This window comes from Rattus norvegicus, chromosome 7 (assembly GCF_021556685.1).
Source record: "Rattus norvegicus strain SHRSP/BbbUtx chromosome 7, alternate assembly SHRSP_T2T, whole genome shotgun sequence".
In the NCBI taxonomy this organism is placed as follows: Eukaryota; Metazoa; Chordata; class Mammalia; order Rodentia; family Muridae; genus Rattus; species Rattus norvegicus.
In genome coordinates, this window is record NC_141540.1 from 94486487 (window position 1) to 94504947 (window position 18461).

General features: G+C 41.4%; 1 protein-coding gene across 4 annotated transcripts in view; it reads right to left on the reverse strand.

Annotated features, from left to right (window-relative positions):
- Positions 1–18461, reverse strand: part of Samd12 (sterile alpha motif domain containing 12) — a 497054-nt gene that overhangs the window by 14199 nt on the left and 464394 nt on the right. For 2 of the 4 annotated variants that reach the window (XM_087558008.1, NM_001438537.1), the window contains exon 5: positions 9530–9565. The exons of the other annotated variants lie outside the window; for them this stretch is intronic. In XM_087558008.1, coding sequence (XP_087414134.1) covers positions 9530–9565 — 36 coding nt within the window. The remainder of the gene's footprint in view (positions 1–9529; positions 9566–18461) is intronic. 4 annotated transcript variants of the gene reach the window in all.

Here is an 18461-nt window from a genome sequence, read left to right on the forward strand (position 1 = left end):
TGAAAAGAGGCTTTACCTACAGAAAGGTAGTTCATTTCTCTTTTAACAGTTGATAGTCTTTCACAGCATGGCTGAATGGTTCTCAAACGTGTAGAGTTTTGCTCCATGGGGGACAACTGGCACTGTGTGGAAGACATTTCTAGTTGCTACTCATGGAGGTTACTACTAGCATCTAGTGAGGGGAGGTCAAGACACTGCTAAACACCTAAGAATGCGTAGGAGAGCTCCCCAACAAAGACTTCTCCAGCTTGAAATGTCAAATGTGCTGAGGTTGCTTTAGCAGACACAGATCTTTGCTTATTTTCTATTCTTGGTCATGAGCCAAATATATCACTCTTAAAATAGGTCAAGATAAAAGCTAACCTAAGTGGGCCTCTTGTCTGCACAGGAAAGAAGGCGAATTTCAAATTTCACTCCCCTCTTCTAGTCATCATTTTCTCATCTTATTTGATTTTTATATTCAATGCAATCAAAACCTTTAAAACGAAATCACTCCTAACTTCTAGAACCCTCACAGGCATGCCATTAGAAAAATCAAGATAGGATGATTTAGACAGGTACACTCAATTAATTAATTAGTACGCTTGGAAGAAGGTACAAGATAAGAGGAGGGCAAAGGATGACTTATATGGCCATAAACCTAAGCTTTGCTATCAGAGTATGTGGTTTGGGGGGAAGTGGATCCATTTCTACCACTCCTTGTCCACAAGAGACTAAAGGGTACCCCCTCCCTGAGATTATGATTAAGAAATTGGTTTTATGATTTTACCCTCTAGCTATGTGAGGGAGGATGGAGGTGAGATTCTCTAACAAGATTGTATGTGTGTGTGTGTGTGTGTGTGTGTGTGTGTGTGTGTGTGTGTGTCCTGTAACTTCTCATATGTCCTAGAAAAGTGGAGGCCATCATGCTGTGAAGGTTAGCTTTTTGTGTCAACTCAAACTGAACTACAGGGTGTCCACATACATAGTCAGCCATTGTTCTAGTGTCTCTATAAAGATATTTATATGAGAGATGACTATTTGAGTTAGCGAGTTAGGAAATGCTGATGGGCCTCCATAATGTGGCAGGCCTCAGATTTGAATAGGAAAAGAACTGAGTAGCAGATAATTCATGTTTCTGTTGTCTGCTGCTAGGACATTTCATTCCTTGTCCTTTGATACAGACTCAGAGTGCAACTATACTTTCTCCCTCAAGCTTGTAGATCTTGAGACTTTGCAGTTTCTGTAATTAAGTCTGTGGTGTCTAATATATGTGTTTGTATGCATATATATACATGTGTGCATATATATATACAGACACACACACACACACACTCACATCATTCAATGGTATTTTGTTTCCATGGAGATCTTTGAGTAATACAGCTTACAAAGGACATGACAATAATAGTAAAGAGTATCAGTAGCCAGGTACTCACCATGTGCCTAGCATCACACTCAGAACTAGCTCTAGTTTGCAGCAACCAAGTTAAGTGAGGACACTAACATCACTCTGCAGATGAATAAAAGCCAGGCGTAGAGAAATAAGTGACCCAGGCTGTGGCCTTTAGGCCAGGCTATCCCTTGATTTGCCTAAGCTCAGGGGCTTGCTGGTTCCAGCCCCTGGTAGGAAATAAACACTTACACAGGATGGAAGGATTTTTGTCACCCTCTCTCATTCCCTTATGCCATTTTTTCCTCTTTTCCTATTAGAATTTGATTGGCTCTTGATATGGTTAAGAGGAAGAGGGGTTCTCCTGCCCGACTCTGCAGTTCTCATGGACTCTGGGGAGTTCTGAAGGATTCAGGTGTAGGGGACACTCTTCCTTATTTGAAAATCTGGAGAAGGGAAGAATGTGTTGAAGGTACGCTGAGGTTTCTCCTTTTTCCTCAGTTCTGGGCAGGAAAGCAACGGTGTGAGCAAGGCAGGGTGTGTTCACAGACTCCCCTACTACATGTAGAACTGTTGCCCAGTACTGTGTGACTGAGAGACCATTGTACCTTTACCTAATGCTAGTTACCTTGCCTTGATTTTTCTGTGTACATTTCAGATTATCACAGTGTATCCCATGGATACACAAAATTACTCTGTGTCTCTAAAAGTGTGTTATTAATTAAAAAAAATTTCAAACTCTCTTTTGCTTTCTCTTTGTGTATGTGTGTATAAGAGACAGACAGACAGACAGAGAGTGAGTGAGAGAGGCAGACAGACAGACAGACGGACAGACAGACACTGTGCTTATATGAACGTCAGGTATGTAAGCCACAGCATGTATGCTGTGTGAATAAATGAGCAGTCCTTGACTTTCACCTTGCATGAGACAAGTTTCTTGTTGTCCATGGATGCGTCTGTCTGGTAGCTCCCTCCCAAACTTCTGGGAACTGTCTTTTCTGTGTTCCCCATCTTGTAGTGGCACTGAAATTACAGATGTGTACACACTGTCCAGCTTTACCTGGATTCCGGTCCTCACACTTTAGCAGTGAGTAATCACTGAGCCATTGCCTTATCCCCTAAATTTAAAAGTCTGACTACAGAAAAACAAACCTGAACCAAACCTTTCAGAAATCAACTCTTGATTCACACAGGTTAAATTGTGTCTCCTCCAGCTTCCAGGGTTTAAAAACTGACATTTGCACCACAGGTCTTCCAACTTGCCTGCATGAGGGTCACCTCAGGGAGCTTCTCACATTTATTGCTTTGTTTAGTTCTCTCCCTCTGGTTCAGAATGTCCAAGGGGAAGATTGGAACGCTATATGTTTAACAAGAGCTACAGTAATGCGCATGAAGCCAGTTTGGCAGCAGACCATGAAACACCCACGTCTTTCCCCCAGTATTTAAAGAGTAGTTTTTTGTCCTTCAGACAGAGAAAAGTGGTATCGGCTGTGGGAAAATGTGGTTTATAGCTGTGCTCGTTTCATATAACAAAATAACAAGAATCCTGGATATAATACAAAGCCATGATCCAATGCTGGGTTGTAGAATAGGGCAGGCAAGTCAGACTTTGAGACCTGTGTAAGCTATCTAACTTATGCAAGGTCCCAGGGTCCTGGACATGTCACCTCCTTCTAGTACTTCATGCTTCCTGCAGACTTCTGCAGGCACATATTCCTGTGGACACTGGATGAAGTGTTCTACACTGCTTTGAGGGTATAGGGCTTGTGCGGTTTTGAATCCATATGATGACACTATATTAGAACCCTTCTGTGTCCTGAACTAGCTTCACTTGATGTATTTGTCTCTAGGCAAGTACTTCATGGTGCATAGAAGTCTTTTGAGGAACTTGGGACATACTTCTATACTTCATTCCTTTTAGAGTGGGACCATGGATTTGAATTTCTGATCATGTTGCCGGTAAGTGGCTCTCTGGAAACTGCTCTGACCCTCAAGTTCCTTCAGGGAAAAAGTACCTCTTACTCTTCCCTTTCTGTGCTGTGGAGGAAAATGTGGGGGTATGAAAGTTGCTCTTGATGTGTTTGTAGAAGGAGAGAATGCGTTTTCAGATGAATGTATATAGAAAGTGCGTGAGCCAAGTTAGCAGTTCTTTCAGGTATGAGTGGAAGGAGTTGGAGTGGAGTGCCCACCCTTGTTCTCTATTGAATAGTGGGGTAGGGATTTCACTTTATGTAGCTATCTAAAAGTCTATGCGTACTTAGGGTGTCTATTACCTTACCTACATCTTTAGAAATGATGTCCTCTAGAATAGCAAAACTCTCCTCTGTTTTACAGCTATAGTGAACCAGATACCAGCTGAGAGCAGTCGATGGTCACCTTGTACCACACAAATATGAAACAATGCACTTCTGGAAGAAAGGACCACCCCGCCAGGTGCTCTCAGCAGGAATGCATCTGTACAGCCAATTAGTCTGTGGTGAGCCCAGAGTCCAACCTCTGCACTGGACAGAGGTAAGTGTCTCAAGTCAGTACATTCCGACAGCCATGCTAAAAGCCTATAGAACCTTTCATAGACACGCAGTGCACTGGCACTAGCAACAGCGAGTCACAGAGAGAGCACAGGATTATACTTTGAAGTTTAATCCCAGTGACTGTTGAAATTCTCCCTCTACAACATCAGCCAGCTGGCGGGGAAGATCCTGAGGGATTGTTTCCTAGTTTATCTCCTGGCTTCTGTACCCCAACTTCTGTAACCCAGCTTACTCCATCACAGAACACAGAGTCTTCTTGCCTGCTTGCCAACTGTCTGAGCAAACTCAGGTTTTCTTTTATCCCTGCTTGCTTTTTCTTTTTCGTTGTTCGCTCATCTATTCTTCTCTGCCTGTTTGCACTATTTCACTTTACTTAATGTCAAGAGCGTCCCTGTTGGCCTATCCAACACCACCTTTTACAGAAAAGTACCCTTACCTAAGATTCTCTTCTTTAGAAAAGAAATGATTAAAAAAAAGTCTCCAGTGTCTGAAGCTTTTCCAAGGGAAAGAGAAAAGCACCCTTCTATGGGAATCTACAAGGCATGCCTAGTGTTTCTCCTTTTCAGTGCGTAGTCTCAACAGGGCCTAGAAGAGCCTCTCCATGAAACAGTGCTATGCAAGCTAAAAGAAAACAAACAAAGGTGACAGCAAGCGATGAACATCGGCACACATTCCTAAAGCAAAGGGTACAGCAGTGAGTGCCTCTTACCTTTCAGTCTGTGATGAATCACAGGATAGCATATCGCTGATCACGCAATTCTACAAGCTCTAGTCTGATACCAGTGTCACTAGGACATGGACCACATTGATGTTACTAATACATGGACCTCACTCTAGCACAACCTCCTACTGTAGCACTGACTGAGCTTTTTTTTTTTTTAAACAGTGACTGAAGTGCTCTGTCCAAGTGCAGTAGCCGTATGTGTTCATTGAGCACAGTGAGGTGTGAAGGGTGCACTGTGTGTGTGTATGGGCAGGTAGTGATGGCAGGCAGTGTGTATAGTATACATGATAGAATGAGATGCATGTATCCATGCACTTGTGTGGAGGTTACATGAGGATGCCCAGTATCCTACTCTACTATTCAGTGAGTCTCTGACTGAACCGAGCTCACTGTCTAGACTGGCTGTTCTGGTAGCCTCAGAGATCTGCCTGTGTTCCCGTTCTATAGCATTGGTGGTTACAGGTATAGTAGTGTCATGCCTGGCCTTTTATGGTGGTGCTGGGGTTTGAACTCACATTCTCACATTTGACAGCAAGTGCTCTTAACCCTCTGAGCCACCTATCTAGCCCATAGAAAATACTCCTAGCTTTAATTTTACTTCATTTATATTTGCATATTCACATGTAAATAAAAGTACATGTAAATGTAGTAGCCAAGTGTAGAGGAGAAAATAAAGACAGAGATTGAGCAGGCTGGCTTCAGAAAGAAAGTGATCCAGCAAAAAGAACGCCCTATGCTGTCATTCATACTGTCCATTCCTTCTTGTCCACACCTGCCTCCTTCCTGTTCTCTCCAGTGTGGCTTGAGGCTTCCTTTCTGCTTTCCTACACATTCCCAGAATCCCTGTATATACAAAATGGTAATTAAGGAAAACTTTATAAACATGCTGAAGTATAGAAGATCAGCTTGTTTACTCAAACCCCTTGAACTCCGCAAAACCAAGCAAGAAACCTTAGGGGAAATAGATCCTTCATTATGACCTGCTCCAGCATGGAATCTCTCTGCCAGGATTCTGAAGCCAGGATTCAAGGTTACAGTGCTTGTCCTTTGTGTTTTGGGCCTGGACAAAAGGGACAGAGGCAAGTAGTGCAGACAGACCCGAATGGGGGAAAAAAAGCACTCCGCTCAAACTATGCCCTCCTCCTCTCCCCCATGACAACGTGCTCAGGGTGGGGAAAGGGTTGGGCTGCTTTGTCTAAACTGGAATCAGCAGGTTATAGTCTGTGTAACAGTTAACGAGATTTGGAGACGTTCCCTGGGCTAGTGAGTACTAATTTCCATTGAGGAAAAAGTTATGAGGCTTGGATGTCTTAATGATAACAGATAATTTCTCTGTGTGGGCAGAGTTACAAAGTGTGTTGCTATGAAACTGAGTGGATTGGGCACTTTCTTCTGTGTACACTGTTTCTCCTCAAAGAATCCACTTGGCAAGAGGTACAAACCTACGTGGGGACTCTTGTTGATTAATTGCTTGAACTGGCTGGTGGCCATCAGCAGGATCTTGCAATTTACCAGTTTCCATGCAGGATTATGATGCTGAGGCTTTAATAGGATTTCAGGTAATAGAGCCCAGATGTCCAAAAGTATAACATTGGAAAGTTCACTGATTTGCAAGGCTACAGAGTTTACACCATGTTTATTTCTTGAGTAGATGCCTCCTTCCCATCTTTACGTAATCTTGGACCAGTCCAATGCAAAGACCTTCACCTCAGCCTTCTGCATCCAGAGAAGCCATTCACATGCACATACCTGTAGCCAGCAGTTCAGAGAGACAAGCTGCCTGACTTGCAGTCCAGGCTCTTGAGGACCAGCTTTCTGCTGAGGATAGGCAGCTAGCAGCCCTTGCCTTACCTTACCATGCAATGTTCAACTTCCAAAGTGCTTTCACACATTTAATTGCATTTCAGTTTGTTGGGGCCCAAAGGAAAGTGGGGTACTATTATTATCTCTGTTTTGGTGAGGGAATCGGGGTACACAGAAGAGAAGGGATAATAACAGCTCACATTTGTGGTACATTGTCATGCAAAAATGGAGTTCACATGAGTCCTTTGAAGGCTCATCTTAGCTTGGTGGTTGATATGATTATCTGCTCCACTTGGAAATGGGAGAACTCACATGTGGAGAATCTGGGGAGCATTAGTAGTACTAATGTGAAGTACTAATGAGATAGTGTCTTCTGGGCAGTACAGGGATGGCACACTCATGAAATCTCACCAATACTGTTGTATAAACAAAATTTACAGATGACCACTCTAGTCATGTCATTGTGGATGGGGGTAGCTGGTAAGGCTCCACAACTGAATGAAGAGATAGCTACAGGCAATTGATGACTTTTGAGAGGGAGAATCAATTTTTTTCCTAGACAAAAGACTCCTGATTTATTACTGAATCCCAAGAAGTTACTGTAAACATATAACATGTATGGCTGTAGCAGAATATATATGGAGGTCACTTTGGCCTGAAGTTGGTTATAGATGGGTAGGAGCTGTCTGACACGAGTGCTGGGAACTGAACTCAGATCCCGCAGAAGAGCTGTAAGAACTTTGAAACACTGAGTGATCTCTCCAGCCCAGAATTTCTCAACATCTTTAGTTGGCCTTCACCACAAATACATCATAGAGTATCAGTCAAATGTCTATCTCTGCTTTCTTCTGTGTTTCTCTGCCTAGTTTTACCTTTCTTACAATGACAATTGATACTCAGTCTGCTTATAGCCAAGAAGATGTCACATATTCTTGCTTAGCCCCTCTTGGTCTGCTCTGGGACTCTGTACACCTATTCATTCTGTTGAATGAATAGATAGAATAAACATTATTGTCATGCCTGGTACAACTGACCATTGAGCTCCATGCCCTGTTCAACATGTTTTTCTCCCTTCTTTCCTTCCTTTCTACAGTTTTTCTAGATAGCTCAGGCTGTGCTTGAGCTCATGATTCTATTGCCTGTGATCCATATGGCTGAGACTGGGTCACATACTACTTCTTATAGCCTCAATGTCATTTCTTGATTGCCATCTCAGGTACTCTACTAAACACTGGATATATGGAAAAGGAATATCATGTAACCTTTGCTCTTATCCTCAGGAAGTTCCTTCTGCACTGAGACACATTCACTCACAGTTCATGACTGTACAATGTTCTGTACAGCAAATAGGGCAAGATTCCTGAGGAACTAAGAGGTGGAGGAGTACTTGTTGCTGTTTATAATTATCATGGGGAGTTTTGCTCCATATTTCTTCTAGTTAAAGAAACTCCATGAAGAAGGGGGCTGTATTGTACGCATCTGAGTACCAGCCCTAACTACTAAGTACAGTCTTTTCAATACATGAACATGACATAACTAAGAAGGATCTTCACGCTCACTGCTGCTTGTGCTTTCCCCCATATGGCACTGACCCAGGCAAGGGAAAGGACAGGCAACTCCTGGCACACTTTGCACTCAATGAGCAATCCAGGGAAAAACTATGACTTACTTCTGCCAAGGAATGCTTAATGTACTATCTTAAATAACAGAGGGAAACCTTCCCAAAATCTACTTGTGCCCTCAAGCTCTGCAACACATTTAATAATTTAAATAATTCCTATTTCAGCACAGTGACTGATTAACTTAGTATTATGTGGCCCTTAAAAACAGTGCATACAAATAAGCATTTTTCATTAGCTACCCTTGAAGAGTTTGAGTTTGAGACATTGTAAATACATTTTGATCATGTTGTTGAAGTTTGGTGGAGATACAAGGGTTGGGGCTGACACCTGGCAGCATCATGTCTCTCCAGAACCGAACTAGGCTGCCTTACAACTGAGAAGCATCATCTGGGAGACTGAAGGCAACAACAGGCTCCCCCTTTGCAATGAGCACAGCTGCTTAATTTCTCTAAGAGATCAGAGCCATAGCCTTCTCTGTAAATCAAGGGAATTCAGATGTTTTGCGCACTCCCTCTCTCACTCTCAAGATCTGTCATGATACTTCAAAAGCCCAACAACTGTCTTTGTTAGGGCTTTTACTTCAGAGACAAACCATCTTTATCAAAATCAACTTGAGAAGGAAAGGGTTTATTTCACTTTTATTTCTAGGTAACAGTCCATCATTGAGGAAAGTCAGGACAGGAACATAAGCAGGGAAGGAAGCAGGAGGTAGGAGCCGACGCAGAGGCCATGAAGGGGGTGCTGCTTGCTGGCTTACTCCTCATGGCTTGCTCAGCCTGCTTTGTTATATAGAATCCAGGCCACAGCTGAGGGATGGCACCGCTCACATGGGTCTGGGACCTTCCATATCAATCACTAATTAAGGAAATGCCCTACAGGCTTGTCTAGGCTTTAATTGAATGGAGGAACATTCTCAATTGAGGTTCCCTTCTTTCAGATGACTCTAGTTTGTATCAAGTTGACATAAAAACCAGCCAGCATACCACCCAAGCTGCATATAAATAAATGTACCAATATGACAGAACAACAAAACCCAGGACCAATGAAACTATAACAGAATGCTTTGATAGACCTGTACAAGGATCAATAAAAGCCTTCTATTGCTTCCTGCTTTCTGTCATCTGTCCTGAACAAATCTAGCAGTTTCTCTGCCTTTAGGTACCGGCTTCACTTGTGATAGGTAATCCCTCTGCATGTATTTCAGTAATAAAACATGACACACCTTCATTTATTTGTTATGTATTTCTATCTGAGTGCAAAGCTCAGATTGCCACTTTGTAAAAACATATAAAATTGTGGTTATACCTTCAGTGTCAAAATTTGCCTCATGGATGGTGCTGCTTCATGACTTTTGGCTTACAAGATACATTTTTGCTTCAGTGCCAAATTATAGTGTAAGATTTCAGAAGCTGTTTTAAATGGCAATTAAACTTGGGTGAAGTGATAAAAATATGAACAATCACAGCCAAATACTTACATGCAAGACTGCCACATGACCTCCAGTTGTCATACACTGTGAAATGTACAATTTAGAAATGTTAGAATTATGGAAAAAGTGCATTTCAAAGGCACTGGAGAAAAATAAATGAGAGTTTGCTTATCATGAGTCTTGTGACCAATGGATGCCCAACAAATCTCAGGTTCCTTCTCTTTTCATAAGGAGTGAAAATATAGTGAGGATCAATAGAGGGTGCTGGGGCTGGAGAGATGGCTCAGCAGGTCAGAGCACTGACTGTTCTTCCAGAGGTCCTGAGTTCAATTCCCAGAAACCCCATGGTGCCTCACAACCATCTGTAATGGGATCTGATGCCCTCTTCTGGTGTGTCTGAAGAGAACGATAGTGTACTCACATACATAACATAAATAAATAATTTTTTTTAAAAAGCTCATATGTCTAAACACATTTATTCAGAGGAAAAAAAACAGAGGGCATTGTGGCTGGACCCCATCTTTTAGAAAAGAGATAAAAATGTTGGATTTTAATCTATTTCTGTATGGAGTAAAATTCATATTGTAGGAACTATAAAACGGTGACTGGTCTCAATTGTTGCAAGTTCTATGCTGTTGCTTCTCTTCCAACCACTCACTGAAAGGGATCTTTTGAACCTGGGCCAAGCCTATTGTGAGTCCTCTCAAGAGAATATGGCAGAGATAGTAATGTAGCAGTTCTAGCCTTACTTCTAGGGAGGCATGGGAAATTGTTTCCCTTTCCTCCTTCAAACGTAGCCATATTCAATCAGTCAGCCCAGAAAGTACATGGAGAAGCCCACACAGTGGGAAGCAGAGTGTCCCAACTGACGACCACGTTGAGCAATCAGATTGACTGCCCTCCAGTTGGGTTGTGGATCCTCAGCCCCAGGTAATGGAACAGGGAATAGAAGATAAGAGGTCCTTATTAAGTCTTTCCCAATTTTAAAAATTATGCCCGAAGAATAATTCATGTCTGGAGCCTCGGAGATTTGGTGTAGTGTATTATGCAGAAATTAGATAACAACAACCAAAACAATGCACTGCCTTTGTTAATTTTCAGAATCTTAACAAGCAGGACCCGGAAGTGAACTCAAGTCTTCCTCCGGAAGTGAAACCTTTGTGCAATTACTCTACACACTGGAGTTACTAGGGCTGGACTTAGTGAGACATTTTAAGAACCTAGAGGCCGGGGTTTGGAAGGTGTGTCTGCTGTGCAAGGATGATAACCTGAGTTGGTAGCCACAGCACTCATGTAAAAGCTGGATGCTGTGGTGCTTGTTGTTACTGTAGTTTTGCTGTCACAGGTCTGAGGCAGGTGGATTGCTGGAGCCTGGTGGTCAGCTAGTGCAGCCGACTGATGAGTTTTAGGTTCAGTAAGATCCTGTCCCCAAAGTTATTCTCACCCTACAGCAGAGTGAAAAGCAATAGGGAGATACTTGACATTGATTTCTGGCCCCACAATGTACTACATAAGAGACTCCCTGATGCTGTGGTTACCTGCATAAGATTTGGCATGTCCACATAAACTAGAGAAGGTAAAGCGGGTTATAATGTCCTACCCCTTCCTGAGAGACTTCAGTGGCAACTAAGAGTTCCTCAGGGTGGAGGGTGTCATTATCCTCAGTGGTGTAGCCACTGAAAAATAGCCTATGCTTTAGTAGCTAACCTCTCCCTGTGCTCATGAGAACAACCCTAATTAACTCAGTGGGTCATACATGAAAACGAACCAACCAACCAACCAACCAACCAACCAACCAACCAACCAACGAAAGAAACAAACACCGAGACAGCAACACAAGGAAAACAAAAAATGTGAATGTAGAAGGAAGAATTGCTGGGACGAAAGAAAGGATTTCAGTGGGAGTGGGACGGGCATAAGAGAGGGGAATGGGATGTATGTGAAAATGACTAAGATCCACTTGCTAAATGTCTCAGACTATCAAAGAATGAATGAACAACACTTTAAGACAGAAAATGCAACCAAGCATCCAAACAGCAACAGAGAAAAGTCTTAGCACATAATGAAGCCTTACATATGAAAGGGCAGAGGAAAAAAGAACAACTGGTTCTCACAGAAATATCTCCTGGTTGTATTTATGTAATTGGTCTTTGAATGACTTCTCCATTCTGGCCAGGTGTGGTGGTATAGCCCTTCAATATCAGCACTCTGGAGGCAGAGTGGATCTTGGATTTCAAGGCCAGCCTGATCTACAAAGCAAGTTCCAGGATAGCCTAGGCTACACAGTGCAACCACCCGCAAAATACCTCAAAAACAAATCCAAACAAACAAAAGCAGAGTTTGGGCTGGAGAGATTACTCAGTGCTTAAGAGCACTTGCTATTCTTGCAAAGGACCAACGTTTGCTTCCCAGAATCTCAACCATTTGTAACTCCTGCTCTATGACGTACAATTCTACGGGGTATAATGCCTACTCTGGTCTCTGTGGGCACTGCGTAAACACAGACACATAAATATATCTTTAAAAAGATATAACATGGTCAAGCTTTTCATCTTAGGTGAAAACTGAAACTAAAGAGAGTTTTTTTTTAAATCTCAGAAATACATTGAGCATATATACAGGATGTGATGTATATGTAAAGATGTTACAGAATTGTTTATTTCATCTGTAAATCAGGGGGTGGGGAAAGTAATTGAAGTTTACTTAGCATAGGATTCTGTGCAAACAACAGTGGTTTCATTACTTTAAGGCTACAGTTCTCATAAATTTATAATTCTCCCCCATGACTGGCTGGTTAATGACACTGCTTATTTCCTCAAGACAAGGCTTTGTAGTGACAGACCAGGGCAAAGTGCAGAACAAAGAACAATGGGAAAAGAGGAACACAGAGGTCAGGCAGGGCCGGTCCTTGGATAAGAGGTTAAGGAAGGAGGCCAGCACACACTGCAGTTACTATCTGATTGAAAAATTTCTCTGGATCCATTTTTAAAAAATATAAATACTATAATCAAGTTAGATTAATTCAATTTTTCTACATGTGAAAACATATTTCTTATTTCTATCATAAAGTCAACTAATAACTGAATCTGTCTACTTCAAAAGCTCAGTTCTGACAATTTCAAAATCTAAGACAGGTATTGGAAGACCCTAGCACCTGAAGGACAAATCTGGTACACCATATGCATTGTAAATAAAGTTTTATTGAAACACAGCTGCATGCATCTGTTTTTGTATTGCCTACAGCTGCCTTGAAACTACAATGGAAGAGTTAAATATTGGTACAGAAACTGTGGCTCTTAAGCTTGAAGTTACTGTGGCTCTTAAGCTTGAAGTTACTGTTTGCTTCTTTACCAATCAGTGTGCAGACTCATCCTAACACTGCAGTAGATCTGTTAGAGTGAAAACTTTGAGAAGTTGGCAAATTACAAGGGATGCAGTTGTCATATTTTTAAAGCGCTATCCTTTCCTTTTCACTCAGAAGTTTTGTGATGTAAGGTAGCAGGAAAGATGTAGCTAGGACCAACGGACAATACCAGTTGGTAGTAGCTGGTAGCTGTTTGGACAAGTAGGAACAAATAGGGACAGTCTATGTTTATTTTTTACAGGCTCGACATACTGTAAAGAATACATGATATGCATTACCGTAGAATTAACATGCATATTATAAGAATTATAAGAGATTTATTCAGAGTCTTAAAACAGTAAGTTGCAACAATCAGAGAAACTCAACTCTTAGAGTGTATTCTCAATATTTCTTGATGAAGTATTCGTTATGTGTCACTGTAATGCGAGACATAACATGGCTGACATGACACGGTGTGTGACATATATATGTCACTAGCCATCCACTAAACAGACTCTCAATAGTTTTTCCCTGTCTCTGTTCAATATCCTCTCTTACATCCTTTCTCTAGTTCTTATTTCATCTGTAACAATCCCACTTTCTGCTAAAATCTATTCTTTTTCTCCCTCTTCCTCCTTTTGTACTTTTTTTACACAGTGTTTCATGTAGCCCAAGATGATCCTAAATTGGTCTATGCAACCAAGGCTAACTTTATACTCCTGATCCTTTTGTTCCTACCTCCCAAGTACTGGGATCACATCTGTGTGCCCCTAGAAAGGTTTGCTGTAATCTACTTCAAATACCTGCACCTTATTAGTATCCTTCAACATGCTCCTATGTTGCTCAGTAGTTCACACTAACTTCATATCATCCTGGGCGAATGACTGTGCTGCAGAGGGATCGAGACCTAGCCGAGGACATTTTTGGTTGAAATGTTTGGGAGGAAAGTCATGTAGTATAAACTATAACATAGAATAAAATACTAGCAGGACAAAAGATTTATCAGATTTCATAGGAGAGAGCTCGCTTACATTTCTTAGTTCTAAAGAGGCTGGAACCTGAACCAGGTCTTGAAAGGAAAAAGACATCACGTGGAAATAAAGTCTAAGAAGTTATTGCTGAGGCCTATCTACAGTTGGGAGCCTCCTCTAGCTCCTTACTCCTTATGGTAAATTCAAGCCCAACAGGCTGTATCTGAGACCCTTGGAATCATGACACATGTCTGCACACTCATATCTCTGGCCTGATTCTTGCTGGAGTCTTCCTGACTCTGACTTTTGGTCATACTGTGCTTTTGGTCCCCTTACACTTACCCTCATTGTCCATTGTATGAGGTCTAAGTTCTCCATGGGTCTAACCATAGGGCACCATTTCACTACTTGGTTATACGTAAGCTTACTAGTCACAACTAATACATAGTTGTGTCACGTCAAGTTTGTAGGTCAGGTTCTACAAGTTCTATATTGTTCTGTGTTCAGGAAACATGTGATCCAAGGACAGGTTTAATATTACATTGTTATGATAGCCTAAACACATATCCTTAGGATATATTTTTTTTCAAATTTTATCCTATGGTGGATCAGAAATAAATAGTTCACAGACTTATAGGGATTTGACATACACTTTAAAATATTATTTTAATTTTTAGCTAGCAAATAAACTTTTTGGAGTACAATATGGTACTTAGATACATGTATAATTTGTGGAATGATTAAAGAAAGTTAATTAACATATCAGTCACTTTACACCTGCCTTTTGTGGTGAAAACTTTTGAGAATACTCTTTAAGCACATCTATCTATTCATTGTTAACTGTGGCCTCCATGCTGTCCAATAGTTCTCCTTCCTGTTGTCTAACTGTGCCTTTCCACCATCATTCTTTTTTTCCTTTCTCTAAGTCTTTGGTAATCACTATTGTATGTCTTGACTCACATAAGATTTCACACACAAGCGAGGCTGTTGGGCCAATCATCTTTTTGGACTTGGCTTACTCTAGTTAGTGTGATGTCCTCTGGTTCTATATATACTATTTCAAAGGCTGAATAGTCATAGTAGTTTTTGTAGTAGAAGTACACACCATACGTTTTAACCATTCATCCACTGATGGTCATTGAGGAACCATTCTTGTTAACCCACATTTTAATCATGCTACTCTAGATGTACCCGTGTTCATGAACCCTAAAGCATATGAAGTTCATTTTGGGGGCAGAAAATTAGGGGCAGTGGGCCAAATTTAAATGACTAAGAACTGGGAAGTTGCTACTTTTCTGAAAATTAGCAGCAGTAGGATTCTTGTCTTGCATCGCCAATAATAGCCCAGAACTGAGAAAAGGTGTCCTTAAGAGGTCCCTCCTAAGGGATTCACTACTCCATCACACTCCCCACAGTGTGTGTGTGTGTAATCTTCTAGGATATGCATATTGTTTCGTGTTGTTTTTTCATGAGTATACTTCCTTGTTATATGTTTGTCTTGTGCTAACATCTAGATACAAGCTCCTGGAGGGGTGAGTCTACTCTGTCTATTCGTTTAAAAAACATTTTTATTGGATATTTTATGTATTTACGTTTCAAATGTTATCCCCCTCCTCCTCCCATCCCTCCTCCCCCCTGCTTCTATGAAGATGCTCCCATTCCCACTCACCAACTCCCACCTCAACACCTTGGCATTCCCCTACAATGGGGAAATGAGCTTTCACAGGACCAAGGGCTTCTCCTCCTATTGATGCCAGACAATGCCATCCTCTGCAACATATGTGGCTGGAGACATGGGTCCCTCTTCGACTGGTAATTTAGTTTCCAGGAGCTCTGGGGCATCTGGCTGGCTTTTCTCAACAGGCAGCATAGTGCTATCACAGTAAGCAAGGGTTTTTTTAAAGTAAAGGAATGCACAAAGCACAAATAATCTGTTCCATTTAGGTTTCAATGGAAAGCAGAAATCTTACGTCAAATATTTAAAGTAATTTTGATAACACCATTGGATAGATTTGAAGGCAGCAAATATCTTTGATAACTTCTCAGCCAGAGGTCAAGCTGGGAACCAGAGCTGGACTCTGGCTGAGAAGTTATCAAAGATAGTTCCCCTCTATTGGATGCACACTGGCTTCTAACTGGTTTGATCAGTGAATAATGGAATGATGCTGAGAAACTATAGCCCCAAGTTAGATGAGGACTGGAACTCTCATTTCTCACTAGAAGTCCAACTACCCTGTTGAAGAGACCATATGGAGAAGCCCCGAGAATACAGAGAGTCATGGCTTCCATTGATCTCTGCCCACTCAACAGCAGTGATTCTGGACCACCTTGGGTCACCCATGGTATTGGCATGGTACCACCTGGGTACACTTGAAGCTATGTAGAGCTGAAGAGCTTTCCTATTGAACCTTGCCTCAACCTTAAAAATTGTGAGACACACTAAAAAATTGTTAAAGCCACTGTTAGAGGCAATGTATTACAGAATAATGGATACAGTAGGCAACATTTCTCTCTGAGTTTCCTTATCTGAGTGATCTCATTAATTATTTTAGAGTTATGGTATACACTGAAAATAATAATGCTACTTTACTGTCTTGGTAAATGAGGTAGCTCAAAGATGAAGGGATGAGCTTTGGAATTCTGGGCTTAAAGCTATGTGAATCCATGTCTGTCAGCTGACTCACCATTCCTTCAGGGATGGAAATAATGGGTATCAACGTGATCCCCATATACATATATATACATATATGTATATATGTGTATATTTGTACATATATGTATATATACATATAAAATATATTTTGATCATATTCACCTGTTTCTGCCCTAATAACCATTCCAGATCTACTTGTCACATTCTTACATTCTTCTCCACACAGCTCTTGTTTTCTCTGTTTTAAAGTCCACTGAGTCCAGTCAAAGTTACCCATATACCCACTCAGTGGAGCATGGTTGAGCTATCAAGGATCACCCCCTTAAAAAAGTGAATCTCCTTCTCTCAGTATTGTCATTGGCTTCTCAGTTAGGGTGGGGACTTGGGAACCTTTCCCCCTTTCATGATGTAATGCTGGCTGACTCCATCTTGTACAGGAGTTAGAGAAGAACTGTAGCTGTTGTCATATTCAGGTGAGCAGTAGGCATGTCATGTGCAGAAGACACTGTTTTACTCCAGAACTCCTTGACCTCTAACTCTTAGAATCCTTCAACTCCCCTTTACCATTCTGTACACATTCTGCTGCAAACTGGTGGGACCAATTGGAAATAATTATGCCGCTTTTGCATAGAAACTCCATCTAGACTGAGCCTATTGAAGATCAAAGTCTTCCCCCAAATAACTTTTCTTTCTTTTCCTCTTTTTGGAGGGGGGGTACAGTCACTTTGTAATCACCTTGTCCTTGTTCCAACTGTCTCAGTTGTTCCAAGTGGCTTAGGAAACAGGCTGTGGGAGACGTTTTTATAGATAAGATACATGTTGCAATATCAAGATACGAAGACCTGGGGAACACCTGACTATGATTTTTAAAAGAGCAAAAACAGGAAGTCGAAATTCTTGAAATGATATTGAGATGAGAATAGTAGCTTTGAGCAGTCGGGATTCATGGTCAAAGGAAATACATATCTTGATATGCTGATCTTCTCAATTATCTAGTTAAGGTTTGACACCATGTTGTGAACAAAACAAAGTCAAATCTTTATTGCTTAAACTGATCTCTGCTCATAAGAGATTCACAGCCTTGGTGGGGCAGGGGTAGGGTGGAAAGAATAAGAAATAACTACAACAAGAGGGCTCTTATACCAGTGGTGTGGGAAACATGCTGAGAGTAATTCATTATAACCGAGCAGTAGGAAGGGCAATTTAAGCAATGAACATTATTTTGAATATCAAGGAGAATGACAACATTTATGAAAAAGTTTGCTTAAGGCAAATAGGGATGAATAAAGAGGCAGAGCTGTTCCTGGCATGGAATGAAATCATAAACATGCCTATCAGATATAGCTTAGTCATAAGATGAGTTAACTAAGTTAGAGATGGGGAGAAATGGGGTTGCAGCAACCTGCAACCTAATCTGGTGCTTGGAGTCAGAGCATGAAGGGACATGTACGGCTGGCCAATGGGCTTACGTTGTTGTTTTCAACCATGTACACACTGCATCAGGAATATTCTAGAGCCGTGGGTATATCATGGTCACGGCTATGGCTTAGAATCTGTTGAAACAATTATTTGCTTCTTCCTCCATTGAAGAGCAGGACACCATGAAAGCAAGGTCTAAGTCTTCTTTCACTCAGCACCAGGCACCAGGTTCAACAATGATGTGGTGAATACATCAAATCATTGAGCATTAACTCACAATAGGACAGATGAAAACCTAAGTCAAAAGGGACAGAGACAGCAGGTAAGAGCAAAGAGTTTTGGCATTTTAACCATGGACAGTTTAGTAAGAAAGGCCAAGGTACAAGTGCCCCACTGAGGTGTCTAAAATTACTGACCAGAAGAAAGGAAACTTTGAAATAAGATAGGGAATAAAAGGAAGAAGATGAGCTTTTTGGAGAGGGGAAGGTGACAATCTGGTATAAGGTATATATAGACGATGCTTTCAGAGTATCCTGGTGGAACGTTCTTGAAGTCAGGAGGCAGAATAGAGGAGAGGAGTTTCAAGAGTAGAAG